Raw genomic sequence first — 19,983 nt, 5'->3', positions numbered from 1 at the left:
AACTGCATGTCCAAGTAACATCTATCTGTCACTTTACATCAAGTTGAATAAGAAACACATCTTGCATGTCATGCAATGAAACCACCAAGGCATTGAAAACTTTAACAATCTAACATGTCAGTTTTGAGACATTCAAACTGTTGCATCTAACAAAAAAGTATTATGTCTCGTACATCATGCAATAAAAATTCTCTGTAAGTCCTTTTGATTTCACAATTACAATTTTAAGATGAAGCATTTCTTGCCAGAATTAATTTAAATCAACATGCATGTCCAACAAACATCTATCTCATCCCCTTTCTATCTCAGTCATCAAGTTAAATAAGAAATACATCTTGCAATTAGATACATCTCACACAATGAAACCACCAATGCATTAAAAATCAAGTGATCTAACATGTCAGTTTTGAGTGTTTTTCACTGAAAAACATTTTAAGTGATGCATTAAAACAATCTCTCTCAATTTCACCATGGAAAGCTTAAAAGGAAGCATGTCATGGAATAAAAAACCGCCATGTTAAACATTTCTCTATATTTTTTACGATTTCACAATTACACTTAAGAAAAAAGTCTTGACAGGATGAATTAAAACCAACAGGGAATTAAATGCAACTGCTTGTCCAACTAATATCTCATCGCCTTTCTATCTCTGTCACTTTACTTCAAGTTCAATTAGAAACACATCTTACATTAAGAAGCATGCCATGCAATGAAACCACCAATGCATTAAAAAACCATATCATCCAACATGTCAGTTTTGAGTGTTCACTGAGAAACATTTTTATGTGATGCATTTAAAAATGCAACTGTTGCATGTAACATCTCTCTCAGTTTCACCATGGCAAGTTTAAAAAGCAGCATGTCTTGCACATCATGCAGTAAAAATGTTAAACTTGACTTCAAGTTTAATAAGAAACTCATCTTGCAAGTCATGCAATAAAAACCAATGCATTAAAAACTTAATTATCTAACATTTGTGTTTGTTACTGAAAAAAAACATTTTAAGTGATGCATTAAAATCACCAATGCATTAAAGATGCAATTTGTATCAAAGTTTAAAAAGTCATGCAATAAAATGCAACTGTCATTTCTCTATATTTCTTTCAATTTCACAATTTCAATTTTAAGAAGAAACAGATCTTGACAGGATGAACTTAAACCAACAGTGCATTAACAAATGCAACTGCTTGTCCAACTAACATCTATCTCTGTCACTTTACATCAAGTTTAATAACAAACGCATCTTGCACTAAGAAGCATGCCATGCAATAAAACCTATAATGCATAAAAAATAAAGATATCCTCTAAAACACTTTTAAAGGATGCATTTAAAAATGCAATTGTTGCATGTCTCTCAGTTTCACCATGACAAGTTTAAACAGAAGCACGTGACGCAGTAAAAACGCAACTCTCTATATTTCTTTCGATTTCCCAATAAAATTTTAAGGAAGAAACCTGTCTAGACAGGGTGATAAACCAACAGTGCATTCACAAATTTTGCCACTGCAATAAGAAACATGCCTGGACGCGACGAATTAAAACCATCAATGCATTAAAATAATGCAACATCTATCTTCACTTCCCAAAGTTCATGTCCTTAAAAACGCAACTGTCATGTCAAACATCTCTGTCAGCATCTAGCGTTCAGCGAGAGGATTTTTTTTTTTTTTCTTTGACTCGATGCATTACAAGCACCGATGCATTCCAAAGTGTAGCTGTCAAGCAGCATGTTGCGTTTGATCGCATCTACCTCTCTCTCCTCCAGACAGGAGAGTTGACGGGAGGTAATCCCCTCCATGTGAGGAGGCGGCACGGGTGTGGAGGCGTGTTGTTTTTCATTCAAATCCTTACTAGTCCTATAAAAAGCGGGACTCGGAGCTCGAAAGAAAGAGAGAGAGCGAGCGAGTGCGCGCAAGATAGAGGGAGAGAGAGAGAGTGTGTGTGTGTAAGAGAGGGAGAGAGAGAGAGACAGCGCGCTCGCCGAACGACACGGCTGCATCTGTACCTGTCCGGATGGGGATGGAGATGCTGCATGGATCCGCAGGTGTCCAAACGGTGAAGGCGCTGAAAAACGCCGCCGTGTGCCTGATGCTGCTGCCGCGCTTCCTGCTGGCGGCCGTGATGCTGTGGCTCCTGGATTTCCTGTGCATACGGAAGAAGGTGCTCACGACGATGCGGGAGAGCGACCTGAGCAGCCCCGACGACCCGCCGCTCTGCGTGTCCGACTCCAACAAGATGTTCACGCTCGAGTCGCTGCGCGCCGTGTGGTACGGCCAGAAGCTGGACTTCTTCAAGACGGCGCATCTGGGCGGCGCGGCGCCCAACACCGAGGTGGTCCCGCTGGACGGCAGCGAGCCGCGGAGAGGCGCGCAGCGGATCCTGGACTACGCCCGCGGGAGGAGACCCCTCATCCTGAACTTCGGCAGCTGCTCCTGACCGCCGTTCATGACGCGCCTGTCGGCGTTTCAGCGCGTCGCCCGGCAGTACGCGGACATCGCAGACTCGCTGCTGGTCTACATCGAGGAAGCGCATCCGTCGGACGGCTGGGTGAGTTCCGACGCGCCCTACCAGATCCCCCGGCACCGCTGCCTGGAGGACAGACTCCGCGCCGCGCAGCTCATGAACCAGGAGGTGCCGGGGAGCGCCGTGGTCGTGGACACCATGGAGAACTCGTCCAACTCGGCGTACGGCGCCTATTTCGAGCGCCTCTACATACTGAAGGACGAGAAGGTCGTGTATCAAGGCGGCAGGGGTCCCGAAGGCTACCGGATCTCAGAGCTCAGAGACTGGCTGGAGCGCTACCGGAACGATCTGGAAGCTTCGAAAGCGGCGACGGTGGTTCACGTGTAGGACTGACGGATGAACGGATGGATGTTTTCTTTCCCTCAGACCCACTCTCGTGTCCTTACCGTCGAGTCATTGAAACCTAGCGACTGTCCTGACGGAGATTTCGAAAAGTTCCATTATAGCTCCTACAGATCGATGTTGAGTCGCAGTCAAGTCGACACTTTCTCAAACAACGCTGCGCTCTTTTGAGATGCTCTCCAGAAGGTCTGATGAGCTCGAGCCAGGCTTTTCGACCAGGGGTCCATGCACTGTAAAAGCGTTTCTCAGGTAACCTAGAAATGAAAAATGACATTAGGTTACACCAATGAAAGCATTTTTAAGGGTTGCACAGTTCACTTTTTTTTACAGTGTGGACCCCTGGGGGCCCGCGGAGGTACTCCAGGAGAAAACTGTGTTTTTGTTTTCTACATTGTCATGACATGTGTTGGTGGTTCACCTGTAAGATGGAGAGATGTTTTTCCCAGCCCACTCTTGTGTCTTTATATCGAAGTCATTAGCTGTGTTCAAAACTCAGTGACTGTGCACTTTTTTTACACTGTAAGATCACATTAGAATCGCTGTAGAATGGCTCTAGATTGAGGGGTTTCAACTAGAACAGAAGCAATGCTGCTTAAACCGTTTGAACAAAAAGAAAAAGTAACTTTCTGTTCTCTGTCAAGGTTGAAAACCCTCAACACTTTGCTTCTTTTTGAACATGCATCACTTGATGGCCACCACGTCGTGCAGCTCGCCAGGTTTTGAACACAGCCGTCAAATCAGTGTCTTCAGCTGCTGCTACAGTCAACCGCAATACTGCAAATGTTGGGTTTTAGTTTGATGCATACAGTTATCTAGACAGATGTTTATGTTGTCAGTGGCCATGCGACCGCATGATAGCTGTTGTGCTTTCGTCTCTGTTCTTTAGGCCTACTTGTTTTATGTCAATCCGACCTGGCATTTTATTTGAGATATTGCAAAAACGGTATATCTATCTATCTGAAACATATCCTATTTTATTTTTGTATGGCATCTTTCCCTTGTGAGTGAGTGTGTGTGTGTGTGTGTGTGTGTGTGTGTGTGTGTGTGTGTGTGTGAGCGGCCAGGAGGCTGTTTCATTGTACTCTGGAGTTATTGTGAAGATCGGTTTTTAAAAGGATTTTAACCAGAAAACCGATACTGATGTAATTTGACACTAGAGTACAGGACAGAGAAATGGCCTCCAGACATATTGCCAAATGTTGTTTTGTAAATGGTGTATATTTTATTGAACACTTTTTTTAAATAAATGGTAGAGCACCTTCTAAATCCGTTTTATCCTTAATTTCTAGGTGAGTCCGACGCCTCAGATGGAGATATGGCATGAATAACTGATTTTTTAACATGCAACATAAGTGATGCATTTTCTTTTGTTTGTCCAAATTATAACATTTAGGTTTTCTTTTACATGCCAAACGTACATTATCTTTTCAAATTGTCCTTATTATGTTTATAGGGCTGTAAAAGCAAAATCATTTTATCTTCTGCATTGGGGCATTGGGAAACAGCTTAGATTTTACAAAGCAATTTAAAATGCACATCTTAATATTTAATTTCTAAAAGCAAAAACACACTATCCATAACGAGTGATGTTTGATAAGCCAAGCACCACTATTAATACTTCTTTCTTTTTTTTAAATGAATTAATATTTAATTTAAATCATAAAATATTTACATTTTTATTGCTAAAGCTCTCTTTAAATCACTTCTCTCCATTATTTCTAGGTGAGTCAGACGCCTCAGATGGACCTAAAATGTAAAAAGAAACAGTCGTGTGAGATACAGCATTACTGACAGATAAACAATTAATGCATTTTATTGACATGCAAGAAAATGATGTATTTTCTTTTGTTTGTCCAAACTATAACATTTAGGTTTTCTTTTACATGCCAAACGTACGTTATCTTTTCAAATGTTCCTTCTTCTTATGTTTATGGGGCTGCAAAAACAAAATCATCTTATCTTCTGCATTAGAGCATTGGGAAATTAAGCCTATATTTTTAAAACGTAATTTAAAAAATACACATTTTAACACATTATCCATAATTAGTGATCACTATTAATACTTCTGTCTTTTAAAAAAAAAAGTGAATTAATATTTAAATTAAATCATATAATATAAACATTTTTATTGCTAAAGCTCTCTTAAAATCACTTTGAGTGGTGAGTCAGACGCCTCAGATGGACCTGAAATGTAAAAAGAAACAGTCTTGTGAGATACAGCATAATACATACATTCCTGGCAAACAAATAAATGATGCATTTTATTGACATGCAAGATAAATTATGCATTTTTTGTCTAAACTATAATACATTGGTTTTCTTTTGAGATTTTGACATGCCAAACAAACATTATCTCTCATATTCCGTCTCATCATGTTTAGAGGGGTGTAAAAGCAAAAACTATTAAGCTATTTTCATTTTAAGCTTATATTTTTTTATATGCAATTAAAAATGCACATTTTAAAATGTAATTTAAAAAATCAAACACTATCGATAATTTCTTGTGTTAGTAAGGCCAAGCATCATTACTGTCTAACCATATTGCTATCTTTAAAAAAAATAATAAATTAATATTTTGAAACAAATGGTACAACATTAACATGGTATAATATATTTTCTTTCAAATAAATGCTAAAGCCCCCATTAAATCTGTTTTATCCATAATTTCTAGGTGAGTCAGACACCTCAGACTGACCTGAAAATTAAAAACAAGCAATTATGTGAGAGATAAATCAATAAATAACTGACATTTTATTGACATGATGCATTTTCTGTGGCAGTATTTCATCTTGCTTTTCCAAACCATATTTTATATAACTTATATTCCCTTTCGTCATGTTTCCACGCCTGTAAAAGTGAAGGCTTTTCAGCTTCTGCATTAGGCAATGCCCTTTTTGCACTTATATTTTATTGTTATATATTAAAATTGAAACACACTATCCATAATTAGTGTTGTTTGTTAAACTAAGCATCACTATTATCATCACTCATACAGATGTTACTGCTCACATCCAGTTAAAACGCCACTTAACTTAAGGCAGCGTAAGCTCTGGTGAAGCGTCTCTGGAGCTTTAACACGAGAAAGATGAGCGATGGTCCTCTGTCTCCTGGAGTGAGAGAAGGAGAGAGACAGCTGAGAAAACTGAAGCTGGTAATAGTGTTTGATTGAGCCCAAGGGCATGATGACCAACAGGGACATTTCACCACACAAACATCTGAACGTCTGCATGCAACCCTACAGCAATAAATCGCTCAAGCCCATGTGTTACGCTGATTTATTACGTGAGAAGTGAAACACTTAAACCCCCCTGGAAAAATCACCATAATGCACAACCTTGAGTAGACTGTTGCAATGAAAGACAAATAGTCAAATTTATGAAAAATAATAATGCGTATACATTACAACATTAGTCAGTCATAGTTGTCATACATACATGCATTAAAATGTAATGCATGCAAATAAAATATCTTTTTGTTTTTATCTTGGGTCTTTGATTGCAAGTATGAAAAAATATATAATCAAAGGAAAAAACAGGATAAGAAAACATTTGCAAACTGGTCTTGTTTTGAAAGCTAAAAAAACTTTTATCAAACATTATGTTCAGTAAACAAAAGTTGCATCAAGGTTGCTTTTTGAATTAAAAGACACTCAAATTCACCTTAACAGCAAAGGATACAAATGCACTCTTTGCAAATACATACTGTTTGGAATAATTAAGATTATTTAAAGTTTTTGAAAGAAGTCTCTTCTGCTCAACAAGGCTGCATTTATTTGATCAAACATACAGTCAAAAATTATGAAATATTATTATAATTTCAATTAGTTGTTTTCTAAGTAAATATCTGTCAAAATGTAATTTATTTCTGTGCTCAAAGCTGAATTTTCAGCATCATTACTGCAGTCTTCAGTGTCACATGATGCTTCAGAAATCATTCTAATATACTGATTTGCTCTTCAAAAAACATTTCTGATTGTCATCAATGTTGAAAACACTCATGCTGCTTAATATTTTTGTGGAAACCGTCATACATTTTATTTTTTAGGATTCACAGATGAATATAAAGTTCAAAAGAACAGCATTTATTTGAAATAGAAATCTTTTGCAACATTATAAATATCTTTTATCACTTTTGATCAGTTTAATGAATCCTTAATGAATAAAACCATACTGTAAAAAACTATTTGTTGAGTCAACTTAACATAAGTTGTTACCTGGCTGCCTTAAAATATAAAAAAGGAGGAAACTATGATGTTTGAGACTCATAGTATGACATGTCCATGTACTGAACTGTTATAATTTAAACACACTATTCAGGTAAATTCAGTTTTCCATTCTATGGCACCTTTAAGACTTTTTAAGGCCTTTTATTGAGAAAACGTTATTTAAGACTTTTTAAGGGCTTTTAATAGGAAAACATTAAGACATTTTAAGACTTTTTAAGGCCTTTTATAAGGACAACGTTATTTAAGACATTTTAAGGACTTTTATTGGGAAAACGTTATTTAAGTCTTTTTAAAGCCTTTTATTAGGAAAACATTAAGACATTTTAAGACTTTTTAAGGCCTTTTAATAGGAAAACATTAAGACATTTTAAGGCCTTTTATTAGGAAAACATTATTTAAGACATTTTAAGGCCTTTTAATAGGAAAACATTAAGACATTTTAAGACTTTTTAAGGCCTTTTAATAGGAAAACATTAAGACATTTTAAGGCCTTTTATTAGGAAAACATTATTTAAGACATTTTAAGGCCTTTTAATAGGAAAACATTAAGACATTTTAATGCTTTTTATTAGGAAAACATTATTTAAGACATATAAAAGGCCTTTTAATAGGAAAACATTAAGACATTTTAATGCTTTTTAAGGCCGTTTATTAGGAAAACATTAAGACATTTTAAGGCCTTTTAAGTTTTTTTATTAGGAAAACATTATTTAAGACATTTTAAAGCCTTTTAATAGGAAAACATTAAGACATTTTAAGGCCTTTTATTAGGAAAACATTATTTAAGACATTTTAAGGCCTTTTAATAGGAAAACATTAAGACATTTTAAGGCCTTTTATTAGGAAAACATTATTTAAGACATTTTAAGGCCTTTTAATAGGAAAACATTAAGACATTTTAATGCTTTTTATTAGGAAAACATTGTTTAAGACATATAAAAGGCCTTTTAATAGGAAAACATTAAGACATTTTAATGCTTTTTAAGGCCGTTTATTAGGAAAACATTAAGACATTTTAAGGCCTTTTAAGTTTTTTTATTAGGAAAACATTATTTAAGACATTTTAAAGCCTTTTAATAGGAAAACATTAAGACATTTTAAGGCCTTTTATTAGGAAAACATTATTTAAGACATTTTAAGGCCTTTTAATAGGAAAACATTAAGACATTTTAAGGCCTTTTATTAGGAAAACATTATTTAAGACATATAAAAGGCCTTTTAATAGGAAAACATTAAGACATTTTAATGCTTTTTAAGGCCGTTTATTAGGAAAACATTATTTAAGACATATAAAAGGCCTTTTAATAGGAAAACATTAAGACATTTTAATGCTTTTTAAGGCCGTTTATTAGGAAAACATTATTTAAGACATATAAAAGGCCTTTTAATAGGAAAACATTAAGACATTTTAAAGCCTTTTAATAGGAAAACATTAAGACATTTTAAAGCCTTTTAATAGGAAAACATTAAGACATTTTAATGCTTTTTAAGGCCGTTTATTAGGAAAACATTATTTAAGACATATAAAAGGCCTTTTAATAGGAAAACATTAAGACATTTTAAGGCCTTTTATTAGGAAAACATTATTTAAGACATATAAAAGGCCTTTTAATAGGAAAACATTAAGACATTTTAATGCTTTTTAAGGCCGTTTATTAGGAAAACATTATTTAAGACATATAAAAGGCCTTTTAATAGGAAAACATTAAGACATTTTAATGCTTTTTAAGGCCGTTTATTAGGAAAACATTATTTAAGACATATAAAAGGCCTTTTAATAGGAAAACATTAAGACATTTTAAAGCCTTTTAATAGGAAAACATTAAGACATTTTAAAGCCTTTTAATAGGAAAACATTAAGACATTTTAATGCTTTTTAAGGCCGTTTATTAGGAAAACATTATTTAAGACATATAAAAGGCCTTTTAATAGGAAAACATTAAGACATTTTAATGCTTTTTAAGGCCGTTTATTAGGAAAACATTATTTAAGACATATAAAAGGCCTTTTAATAGGAAAACATTAAGACATTTTAATGCTTTTTAAGGCCGTTTATTAGGAAAACATTATTTAAGACATATAAAAGGCCTTTTAATAGGAAAACATTAAGACATTTTAAAGCCTTTTAATAGGAAAACATTAAGACATTTTAAAGCCTTTTAATAGGAAAACATTAAGACATTTTAATGCTTTTTAAGGCCGTTTATTAGGAAAACATTATTTAAGACATATAAAAGGCCTTTTAATAGGAAAACATTAAGACATTTTAATGCTTTTTAAGGCCGTTTATTAGGAAAACATTATTTAAGACATATAAAAGGCCTTTTAATAGGAAAACATTAAGACATTTTAAGGCCTTTTATTAGGAAAACATTATTTAAGACATATAAAAGGCCTTTTAATAGGAAAACATTAAGACATTTTAATGCTTTTTAAGGCCGTTTATTAGGAAAACATTATTTAAGACTTTTTAAGGACTTTTATTAGGTAAATGTTATTTAAGGCTATTTAAGACATTTTAAGACTTTTTAAAGCCTTTTATTAGGAAAACATTAAGACTTTTTAAGGCCTTTTATTAGGACAACGTTATTTAAGAAATTTTAAGGACTTTTATTAGGGAAAACGTTATTTAAGACTTTTTAAGGTCTTTTATTAGGAAAATGTTATTTAAGCCTATTTAAGACATTTTAAGGCCTTTTATTAGGAAAACATTAAGACACTTTAAGACTTTTTAAGGCCGTTTATTAGGAAAACAAACTTTTGAGCACTAGTGTAAACAAACACAATATTGTCGGCTCGTTGGGTTTGGCAAAAGAAACAGAAAAGATGTCTTGTCAGATTTTCCATGATTTTCCCGTCCTTATCAAACAGGATGAAGCTCATCTGCTATCTGACAGCATGAAGTCACAGCGGACTCTTTTCTGGTTTCTGAATTTCTCGCTCAGAGAGTGTTCAGTCTGAGAGCGAACGGACACCGAGAGAGAACGTTTCGTCCGCTTTTGGAGGACGGATGGAAATACGTGAGGCTTGAGTGCTTCATGATGGCTTTTGAATGAGCAGTCGCTCTGAGTGCAGAGCAGCAGGCAATGTGATTACAGCCCACGTGGCGGCCGTCCTCACGGCGTGATTTAATGTATTCAGACCTCTTCGTTATCAGCTGTGCGAGTAGCCCTTTAATCTGTGCAGTGTGTTAGCGATGCGTGCCACAATTCACCTGTCTGCTCACCAAGAGGACGCCGCAGTCTGTCACCGACCATCCATCAGCAGCACTGCCACTTTCTCTTCAGGAAAAGCAAGCACAAATTAGACTTTTCATTTGTTATTTAACATAAACAGTAAATGAGTTGTTGATGAACAGATCAGGCTGGTTCTGTCTTCTGATTGGTCAGTCAGTAACAGCTGTTCAGCATCATGGAGACCCTTAACCAAAACATTTATTTCTTCAAAAGTAATGTTAAACTTAAAACTAAATTTAACACTTCTTTGCATGTTATTTGTATTTCCATTTATTATTATTTTGGCATTTTATGACTATTGCATTTCAACAAAATCTTTTAAAATTATGATTTGTATTCAATTTAATTCAGAACAGGCATTTTACAAACCCTCCTTTTTTTGTTTCGCTAAATAATTTTAAAAACGTACACTTTAATATTTTTAAGGAAGATTAAATTTTTAAAATATAATGCATTTACATTTTTTTGCATGTTCATTTGAAGACTATTTCTATTGATTACTATTTTGACATTTTATGACTATTGCATTTCAACAAAATCTTTTTAATTTATGATTTGTATGCAATTTAATTCAGAACAGGCTTTTTACAAACCCTCCTTTTTTGTTTTGCTAAATAATTTTAAAAACGTACACTTTAATATTTTTAAGGAAGATTACATTTTTAAAATATAATGCATTTTTTTTATTTTTTTGCATGTTCATTTGAAGACTATTTCTACTGATTACTATTTTGACATTTTATGACTATTGCATTTCAACAAAATCCTTTAAAATTATGATTTGTAAAATATTAACACACGACAGTACATTATATATAATATTAAACATAAATGAATATTTTTTGACTAAAGTCTGACTCACTCCGTACTGATATGCAGAAATCGAGTCTCTGGCGATTCTGTGTCGCTCAAGTCCTGCTGGAATGTCTGCTAAGGAGATTGTCCTTCTGGGGAAGTCGTCAGTATTAAGCGCATGTTTATTGGCATATTCGTTTAAGTGAGGCAAAGACAAGCGCTCAGGTTTGTTTTCTCCTGAAGCGTGTTTGCGAGTCTGTACTTTCTGTACTTCTCAGTTATTCCTGGTGAAAGGAAAAAGAATGAAAGAAGTTTCATCTGGAAAACAACAACAACAACAACAAAAATATGAGGCACTGGCCTATTTTCAGCAATTTTGCTACAGGAAGTATTTTTCCCAATCATTGTCTCCACAGACATTTTAAAATTTGTAAAACAATAATGAACTAAATCAACCAACTCAGACAAATTACAAAATGTAATAAATAATGAAAAAAAATGGCACAATATACTCTACAAATGAAAAGATGGGAACAATTATTAGGATTTGTTAAACTATTTAAGTCTCTGAAAATTGTGAAATATTCTTATAATTTAGAAGAACTGTATTTTATTTAACATCTGTTAAAATATAATTTATTTCTGTGATCAAAGCTGAATTTTCAGCATCATTACTGCAGTTCAAAATTCTTGATAAAAAATATTTACTATAATCACAAGTTTCTTTTTTTTGTCTCCTACAATTAACGTTCAGATAAAATGAGTATGTAAATGAGCCTCCTAAGAAAAATAAAATGTCTTATTCTATTTATTATGGCTGAAAAAGTCAAAACAGCTAGAATAGTAGAACTGGAAAAAGGCATGATGACAAATTGAAAGTTTTTATCTTATGGTTACCTACAGAAAAACAACCAAACAAATCATTAGCAAACCAAACAAAGAAAAAAAAAAAATGGCACAATATATACTACACAAGGAAAAATATTAAGATTATAAAATAATTTAAAAATAATCAAGATTTATTTTACTATTTAAGTCTCTTCTGCTCACCAAGGCTGCATATATTTGATAAGAAAATACAGTAAAAATTGTGAAATATTATTATAATTAAAAATAACTGTATTTTATTAAATACATGTTAAAAAATGATACATTTTTGTGATCAAAGCTAAATTTTCAGCATCATTACTGCATTTCAAAATTCTTAATAATAAAAAAAATACTATGATCTTCAGTTTGTAAATGAGCCTCCTCTTAGCAATAAAAAGTCTTGCTCTATTTATTATGGCTGAAAAAGTCATGAGGACAAATTGAAGATGGGAATAATTAGGATTTTTCATTATTTAAGTCTCTTCTGTTCACCAAGGCTGAATTTCTTTGATCAAAAATACAGTAAAAATTGTGAAATATCATTATAATTTAAAAGAACTGTATTCTATTAAATATTTTTTAAAATATAATTTATTTCCGTGATCAAAGCTGAATTTTCAGCATCATTACTCCATTCCAAAATTTCAATAAAACAATATTTACTATTTTCTCCCGTTTCAACCATCTTCAACTGAGCTGTAAATGAGCCTCCTCTGAGCAATAAAATTTCTTGTTCTATTTATTATGGCTGAACAATCAACAAAACAATGGTGAAGATGACAAATTAAAGTTTTTTTCTAATGGTTATCTATTGAAAAAAAATATGTCAGACTTATTAGTAAACTAATGTTTAGCATTAGAAAAACAAACAAAGAAAAATGGCACAATATACACTACAAATTAACAAATTAAGTCTCTTCTACTCACCAAGACTGAATTTATTTGATCAAGAATACAGTTAAAATAATAAAAAATATTATTATAATTTAAAATAACTGAATTTTATTGAATACATATTCAAATAAAATTTATTTCTGTGATCAAAGCTGTATTTTCAGCATCATTACTCCAGTTCAAAATTCTTAATAAAAAAACATTTACTATGATCTCCAGTTTCTTTTATTTCTAATACAATTAAGCTTCGGGTGAGCTGTAAATGAGCCTCATCTGAGCAATAACATTACTTGTTTAATTATTATGGCTGAAAAATTCAACAAAACAAGTAGAATAGTAGAACTGGAAAAGGCCATGAGGACAAATTGAAGATGGTAAGCAGAAGAGACTTAAATAATTAAAAAGTCCTAATTATTCCCAAGGCTGCATTTGTATGATCAATAATACAGTAAAAATTGTCAAATATTTTTGTAATTTAAAAAGAACTGTTTTCTACTGAATACATGTTAAAATATAATTTATTTCTGTGATCAAAGCTGAATTTTCAGCATCATTACTCCAGTTCAAAATTCTTAATACATTTTTCTACAATGATCTCAAGGTTCTTTTATTTCTCCTACAATTAAGCTTCAACTGAGCTGTAAAATGAGCCTCCTATGAGCAATAATATGTCTTGTTCTATTTATTATGGCTGAAAAAGTCAAAACAACTAAAATAGCAGAACTGGAAAAGGCCATGAGGACAAATTGAAGATGGGAATAATCAGGACTTTTTAATTATTTAAGTCTCTTCTGCTTACCAAGGCTGCATTTATGTGATCAATACAGTAAAAATTGTAAAATATTTTTATAATTTAAAAAGAACTGTATTCTATGGAAAATATGTTAAATATAATTTATATCTGTCATCAAAGCTGAATTTTCAGCATCATTACTCCAGTTCAAAATTCTTAAACTGAATTGTATTTATGCCTCCTTGATGAGTAATCAATTAATGTCTTTTTTTTAAAAAAACAAAATGATACTCAGTTCATACGTTATTATGAAAAATCTGTATCTCTATGGAGAAAATAAATGGGATTTTTACTTTACACTGAACTGAATTTGAATTGATCTCATATTTGATCCCGTTATTTTCTTGTTTATCACTGCTTTGAATCGCTACAGAAATAAATCTGATTGACTTGGAGTGGTGCTCTGTTATGTATCTGGGTCAGAGTTATGCGCTGAAAACAACCTTTTAATATCTGATAACTGCTATCTTAGTTTTGCTGTGACCCTGTGAATGATAAATGTGGATCAGAAAGTTCATATCAAGTCTCCGAGCTGATACTGAAGCTGAAACAGCAGAACTTACAGGAGCGTCATAAAGCGTCTCTTTCTCTCGCTCTCTCCCTCGAGCTCCTGTAGGAGAGACACAATATGAATTATTATGATAAAAGGTCACCAGATTAAAACAAAATGTCAGCGCTCCGGAGGCCTGCGACACTTTAAGCTCACTTCTGATTCTGCCGCGCGTTTTGCCATTTGACTGATTGTGAGTGTGTTTATGCATGAAAAAGAGAGAATGAAAAACACATATATTGCCATCCTAGTGGCTGATTTTTTATAGATTTTATCAGTTATTTCAAATGTTCTCCCATGATTGTTTTTATTTATTCAGTTATATGTATTGTACACAATAGGGATGTAACAGTACCAATATTGTGGTATGTTGATATGAAACAATGTGTCTTCCAGGACAGAAAAAAAAAAAACGCTTTTAAATTATATTTCAACTTCTTATTGTAACATTAAAGGGCTTTTAAGTTGCATTTTGAGCCATTATGCTTTTGCACAGTATCAGTGTTAATTTTTTTTTGTCTTTGAAATTGAAAACTTTTCAATTTAACATTGAAAAAAATTATCAATGTTGAAAACTATTAACATTTTTGTGAAAACTGACATTTTATTTCCCAAGATTCTTTGACAAAAAGAACAGCATTTATTTTTAACAGAAATATTGTGTTTTGGCACAGTATCCGTGTTAATTTGTCAACTTTTAGTCATAACTTTTAGTCAAACTGCATATTATTTTGCTAGCTTTTTTATAGTCTTTCAAAAAATATTGTTACAGTTTATAAAAGATACAATTTGGCACCAAGGTTGCAGTTCTTTGACTAAAAATACAGTAAAAATTGAAATATTTTGACAATTTAAAATAGCTGATTTCTATGCAAGTATCTGTTAATATAGAATTTTTTTCTGTGATGCGCAGCTGAATTTTCAGCATCATTACTGCAGTCCTCAGTGTCACATGATCCTTCAGAAATCATTCTAATATACTGATTTGCTGCTTAAGAAACATTAATGATTATCATCAATGTAAAAACTATTAACATTTTTGGTGAAAACTGACATTTTATTCTCCAGGATTCTTTGACAAAAGAAAGTTCAAAAGAACAGCATTTATTTTAAATAGAAATATTGTGTCAAATAATAAACTCTTAAATTTCTTACAAAAAATTTGCATGTGTTTTACATGTTCTCTATGGAATAAACTTAAATGTATAAAGCCTTATTCCATGGAATGTCTGGATACTGGATTCTGATTGGCTGGCAGGTGTGCAGTAAAACCGTTTAATGCACAGGTAGTTCCAAGTCAGTTTAATCACCGTTCTATATTAATGCGCTGCTTTAATTGATGCACGCAAAAGCACAGAGAGAGAGAGAGAGAGAAAGAGAGAGAGAGAGAGAGGTCGGAGATCGCATTGTGCTGCGCACATACATAAACTTCTTGTCAGCGTTTGCCTGCGATCCTTATTAAAATAGCCTAGATACTAGATCGCTACATTATATTCCTCAGCAACGGGGCGGTAAAGATGCTGTTTTGTAATGAATTGTTGTTTGTAGAGAGAGACGCACAGCATGCAGGCAGGTAACGTTAACGTTACGCACACACACAACTGTCATCTCTCTTGCCTTTAAACTCTCTCTTGGTCGATCTATAATCTACTGAAACAAATGCTATATTTCATTCAAATAAATGTGATTTTACCGGACTATTTAATCTCTGAGTCTGATTTGAAGCGGGCAGAATGCTAGAGCTGCGTGTCATAACTGACGAAAATAACTGTCTTTTTTATCCATTCAGTCAAATTTTGCGCTGCAAATATCAATCCTAGTTTTAATTAGTCTATAACCATGGAATAAGCGGGATAATCAACGGCTTTGTGCGTTAAAGGATTTAAAATGCACTTCGCGGAGGCAACCACCCTCCGCTTCGCGTCGGGCGGTTATTAGCCTCCACGTCGTGCATTTAAAATCCTTTAACGCACGGCAAACCGTTGATTATCCCTTACTTAATGCATCAACATTCTAATGCATTATTTCTTTGCAGAAAAGTTAAAATGCATTATAACACTTGAAGGTTTGTTGGTGTGGTGTTTTAATGCATTATACTTTCTAAAGATATAATAATGCATAGATTATTATTATAATCTATTATATCTGTGGTTACAATTATCATGCATTATAAGCTGCATTACAAGGCATAATTAAAGCATTAAAAACCTTTATAATGCATTATATATAAAGACTTTAAGTACAGTGCTATAAAACTTGCTTTAACTTAAACAGCATGTCGCAATTACATTTTATAATTGTCTTTACTGTCACTTTTGATCAATTTAATGAGTAAAAGTATTAATTTCTTGTAAAAAAAAATGCATATGTTTTACATTTTCTCTATAGAATAAGCATAAATGCTTAATGCATGAACATTCTAATGCATGGTATCTTTAAATAAATAATTGCAAGCAAAATTAAAATTAAAATTAACATACTTACATTTTATAATTGTCTTTACTGTCACTTTTGAGTAAAAGTATTAATTTCTTACAAAATAAATTGCATTTGTTTTACATTTTCTCTACGGAATAGCCTAAATGTATAATGCCTGAACATTCTAATGCATTATAATACTATAAAGTTTGTTGGTGTAGTGTTTTAATGCATTATACTTTCTGAAGACATAATAATGAATAGATTAGTATTATAATCTATTATATCTGTGGTTACAATTATCATGCATTGTAAGCTGCATTACAAGGCATAATTAACGCATTAAAAAAAACTTTATAATGCATTATATATAAAGGCTTTAAGTGAAAATATGCATGTTTTACATTTTCTCTATAGAATAAGCATAAATGCTTAATGCATGAACATTCTAATGCATGATATCTTTGAATAAATAATTGCAAGCAAAATTAAAATGCATTATAATACTTGAAGGTTTGTTGGTGTAGTGTTTTAATGCATTATACTTTGTAAAGATACAATAATAAATAGATTTTTATTATAATCTATTATATCTGTGGTTACAATTATCATGCATTATAAATTACATTACAAGGCATAACTAAAGCATTAAAAAAACCTGTATAATGCATTATATATAAAGGCTTTAAGTAAAAAAAATGCATATGTTTTACATTTTCTCTATAGAATAAGCATAAATGCTTAATGCATGAACATTCTAATGCATTATATCTTTGAATAAATAATTGCAAGCATTGTTTAAATGCATTATACTTTCTAAAGATACAATAATGAATAGATTAGTATTATAATCTATTATATCTGTGGTTACAATTATCATGCATTATAAGCTGCATTACAAGGCATAATTAACGCATTAAAAAAAACTGTATAATGCATTATATATAAAGGCTTTAAGTGAAAATATGCATGTTTTACATTTTCTCTATAGAATAAGCATAAATGCTTAATGCATGAACATTCTAATGCATATCTTTAAATAAATAATTGCAAGCAAAATTAAAATGCATTATACTTTCAAAGATACAATAATAAATAGATTAGTATTATAATCTATTATATCTGTGGTTACAATTATCATGCATTATAAGCTGCATTACAAGGCATAACTAAACATTAAAAATGCATTATATATAAATTTACTGCATCCTTGTTAAAGAGTTAAGTGGTTTAAAAAACAGAATAGTTAAATGTTTAAAAAAATGGAATCAAAATCGTATTCTAAAAAAAAAATTGAGACTAGCACTGATGGATGAACTAAAAGCTGGCAGTGGCAGATTACAGTGATTTAAGTTGAATAAGAAAAGCTAAATAGATTTCTCATGATGTTTCTATGTTTAGATGAAAGTCTACGAGGAACGAGCGCAAACAGGTTATTTCCCTCGAGTGCCATCAGAGGGAATCTGTTATAGCGATCGTCCCGAAAACATCAGAAAAACACGCTCTGGGCGCATCGGGACAACAGAATCAATCACACGAGCGTCCGGATTCACCCTGCGTTCAGGTCAACAAACCAACAAAACATGAGAGGATTACGTGCTGAAGAAAACAAGGTCTCTCTGTGAGTCCGGTCTCCCCGTTCGAGATGTAAAAACTAGGGCAAATTCTCCACAAAATAAGTCAGATTGGCTGAAACGAGCTAAGCAAATTAAAGTGGCAAACGGGGCCAGATGAGGCTGTTGTTTTTGGCTGCGTTTGAGCTCGGGGATTGTGTTGAGATACTCTGGTGCTCTACATTCGCTCAAAGCATTCTGATCTTCAAGCAGTCATATGATTACCTTGAGTCACCCCTGATTCCGCGTATCTGCTCATAATAGAGCGTTTAATTGGGTAATGCTTGTATGCCGTTACACTCGGCGAGGAAAGTCTGCTCTTTTTATACATTTAGGTGGCATTTTAAGGGATCGTCCACCTTTGCTCATATTTACTAAGGGTGCCAATATTAGTGGAAGGCACTGTATCTTTTTTCAATATATTTACGCACAGGAAAAAATGATTCTAGAAGATTATTAGATTAAAAAAATGTTTTTAGTTTGTAATATGTTAATATTTATGCACTGTAAACAATAATAATAGTTGTAAATAAAATTATTAGAGTACATTTTGCAAGAAAATACTATTTCAGTCTACTTATTTTTAACATTTTTTATTTTTCTTTGTAATTATTTGTCAAATTTACGGAGTCATTTTTGAGAATTTTTTTTTATTTTGGCTTCAGTCTTTCTACTTGAACATTTTGAGTGTTTAGGCCGTTTTAATGTAAATATAGAGTGAAAACTGTCAATTTTCTTTTCCATTTTAAACACTGTAAACATTTTTTTTATTATTTTTAAACTTCTAACAAAAAAATATTTTTTTCTTTGCAACTATTTGTAAAATGTAATAATTTTTGAGTAAAAATTGTTTCTATAGCAATTTTTAAGCATTGTAAAAAAATAAAAAATTAAGTATTTATTTTTCTTTAACTTCTAATAAAAAAACCAAGAAAATACTGTTTCATTCTTTCTACTTATTTTAATTTTTTTTATTCTCTTTGTAATTATTTGTCAAATTAACTGTAATACTTCGAGTAAAAAGTCTTTCTACAGAATTATTTTTTTTGTTTTAGTCTTTCTGCTTCAACATTTCACATTTAATTCATTTTTCTGTAATAATAGTGGATTTTACTAGCAAACTGAATGAAGATTAAATCCTACATAATTTTGTTAATGTATTTAGGTAATTTTAATGTATTTATAGAAAGAGTGGAAACTCTATGCCACTTTTTTCCATCAAATTTAAGCACTGTAAAAAAAAATATATTTTTTTTAGAATCATTATTATTTTTTAATGATTTTTAAACATTTTTTTTCTTTGTAACTATTTGTAAAATTTACTAGGTAATTTCTGAGTAAAAATGTCTACTCCAACATTTCACAATTAACTCATTTTTTTGTAATTAATAGTGAATTTTACTAGCAAATTGATTTTACTAGTAATTTTTTAAACTTCTAAACAAAACTGATTTGTTATTTTCTTTGTAATTATTTGTAAAATGTATCAAATTTTGAGTAAAAATTGTTTCTATAGCATTTTTTTTTCTTTTTAGTCTTTCTGTTTCAAAAATTTCACATTAATTTCTTTCACATTAATTTATTTGTAATTAATAGTGAATTTTACAAGCAATTTTTTGAGTGATTAAATCCTGCATAATTTTGTTAATGTTTTTAGGCAATTTTAATGTATTTATAGAAAGAGTGAAAACTCTATGCCACTTTTTTTCCATCAAATTTAAGCA

General features: G+C 32.0%; 2 protein-coding genes across 2 annotated transcripts in view; both read left to right on the top strand.

Moving 5' to 3' along the window:
- Window positions 1-231: 231 nt before the first annotated feature.
- On the top strand, window positions 232-4,119 carry LOC141283104 (thyroxine 5-deiodinase-like). Its single transcript, XM_073816381.1, has one exon. The coding sequence runs from the start codon at window positions 2,014-2,016 to the stop codon at window positions 2,848-2,850; it is 837 nt and encodes a 278-aa protein (XP_073672482.1). The 5' UTR covers window positions 232-2,013; the 3' UTR covers window positions 2,851-4,119.
- A 1,928-nt stretch (window positions 4,120-6,047) lies between these two features.
- LOC141348591 (uncharacterized) overlaps window positions 6,048-19,983 on the top strand; it is a 33,197-nt gene continuing 19,261 nt past the window's right edge. Inside the window, exons 1-2 of the mRNA XM_073852865.1 lie at window positions 6,048-6,147; window positions 11,206-11,288. Of these exons, the coding sequence (XP_073708966.1) occupies window positions 6,048-6,147; window positions 11,206-11,288 (183 nt within the window). The remainder of the gene's footprint in view (window positions 6,148-11,205; window positions 11,289-19,983) is intronic.

This window comes from Garra rufa, chromosome 13 (assembly GCF_049309525.1).
Source record: "Garra rufa chromosome 13, GarRuf1.0, whole genome shotgun sequence".
NCBI lineage: Eukaryota > Metazoa > Chordata > Actinopteri > Cypriniformes > Cyprinidae > Garra > Garra rufa.
This window is presented reverse-complemented; position numbering and strand designations above follow the sequence as displayed.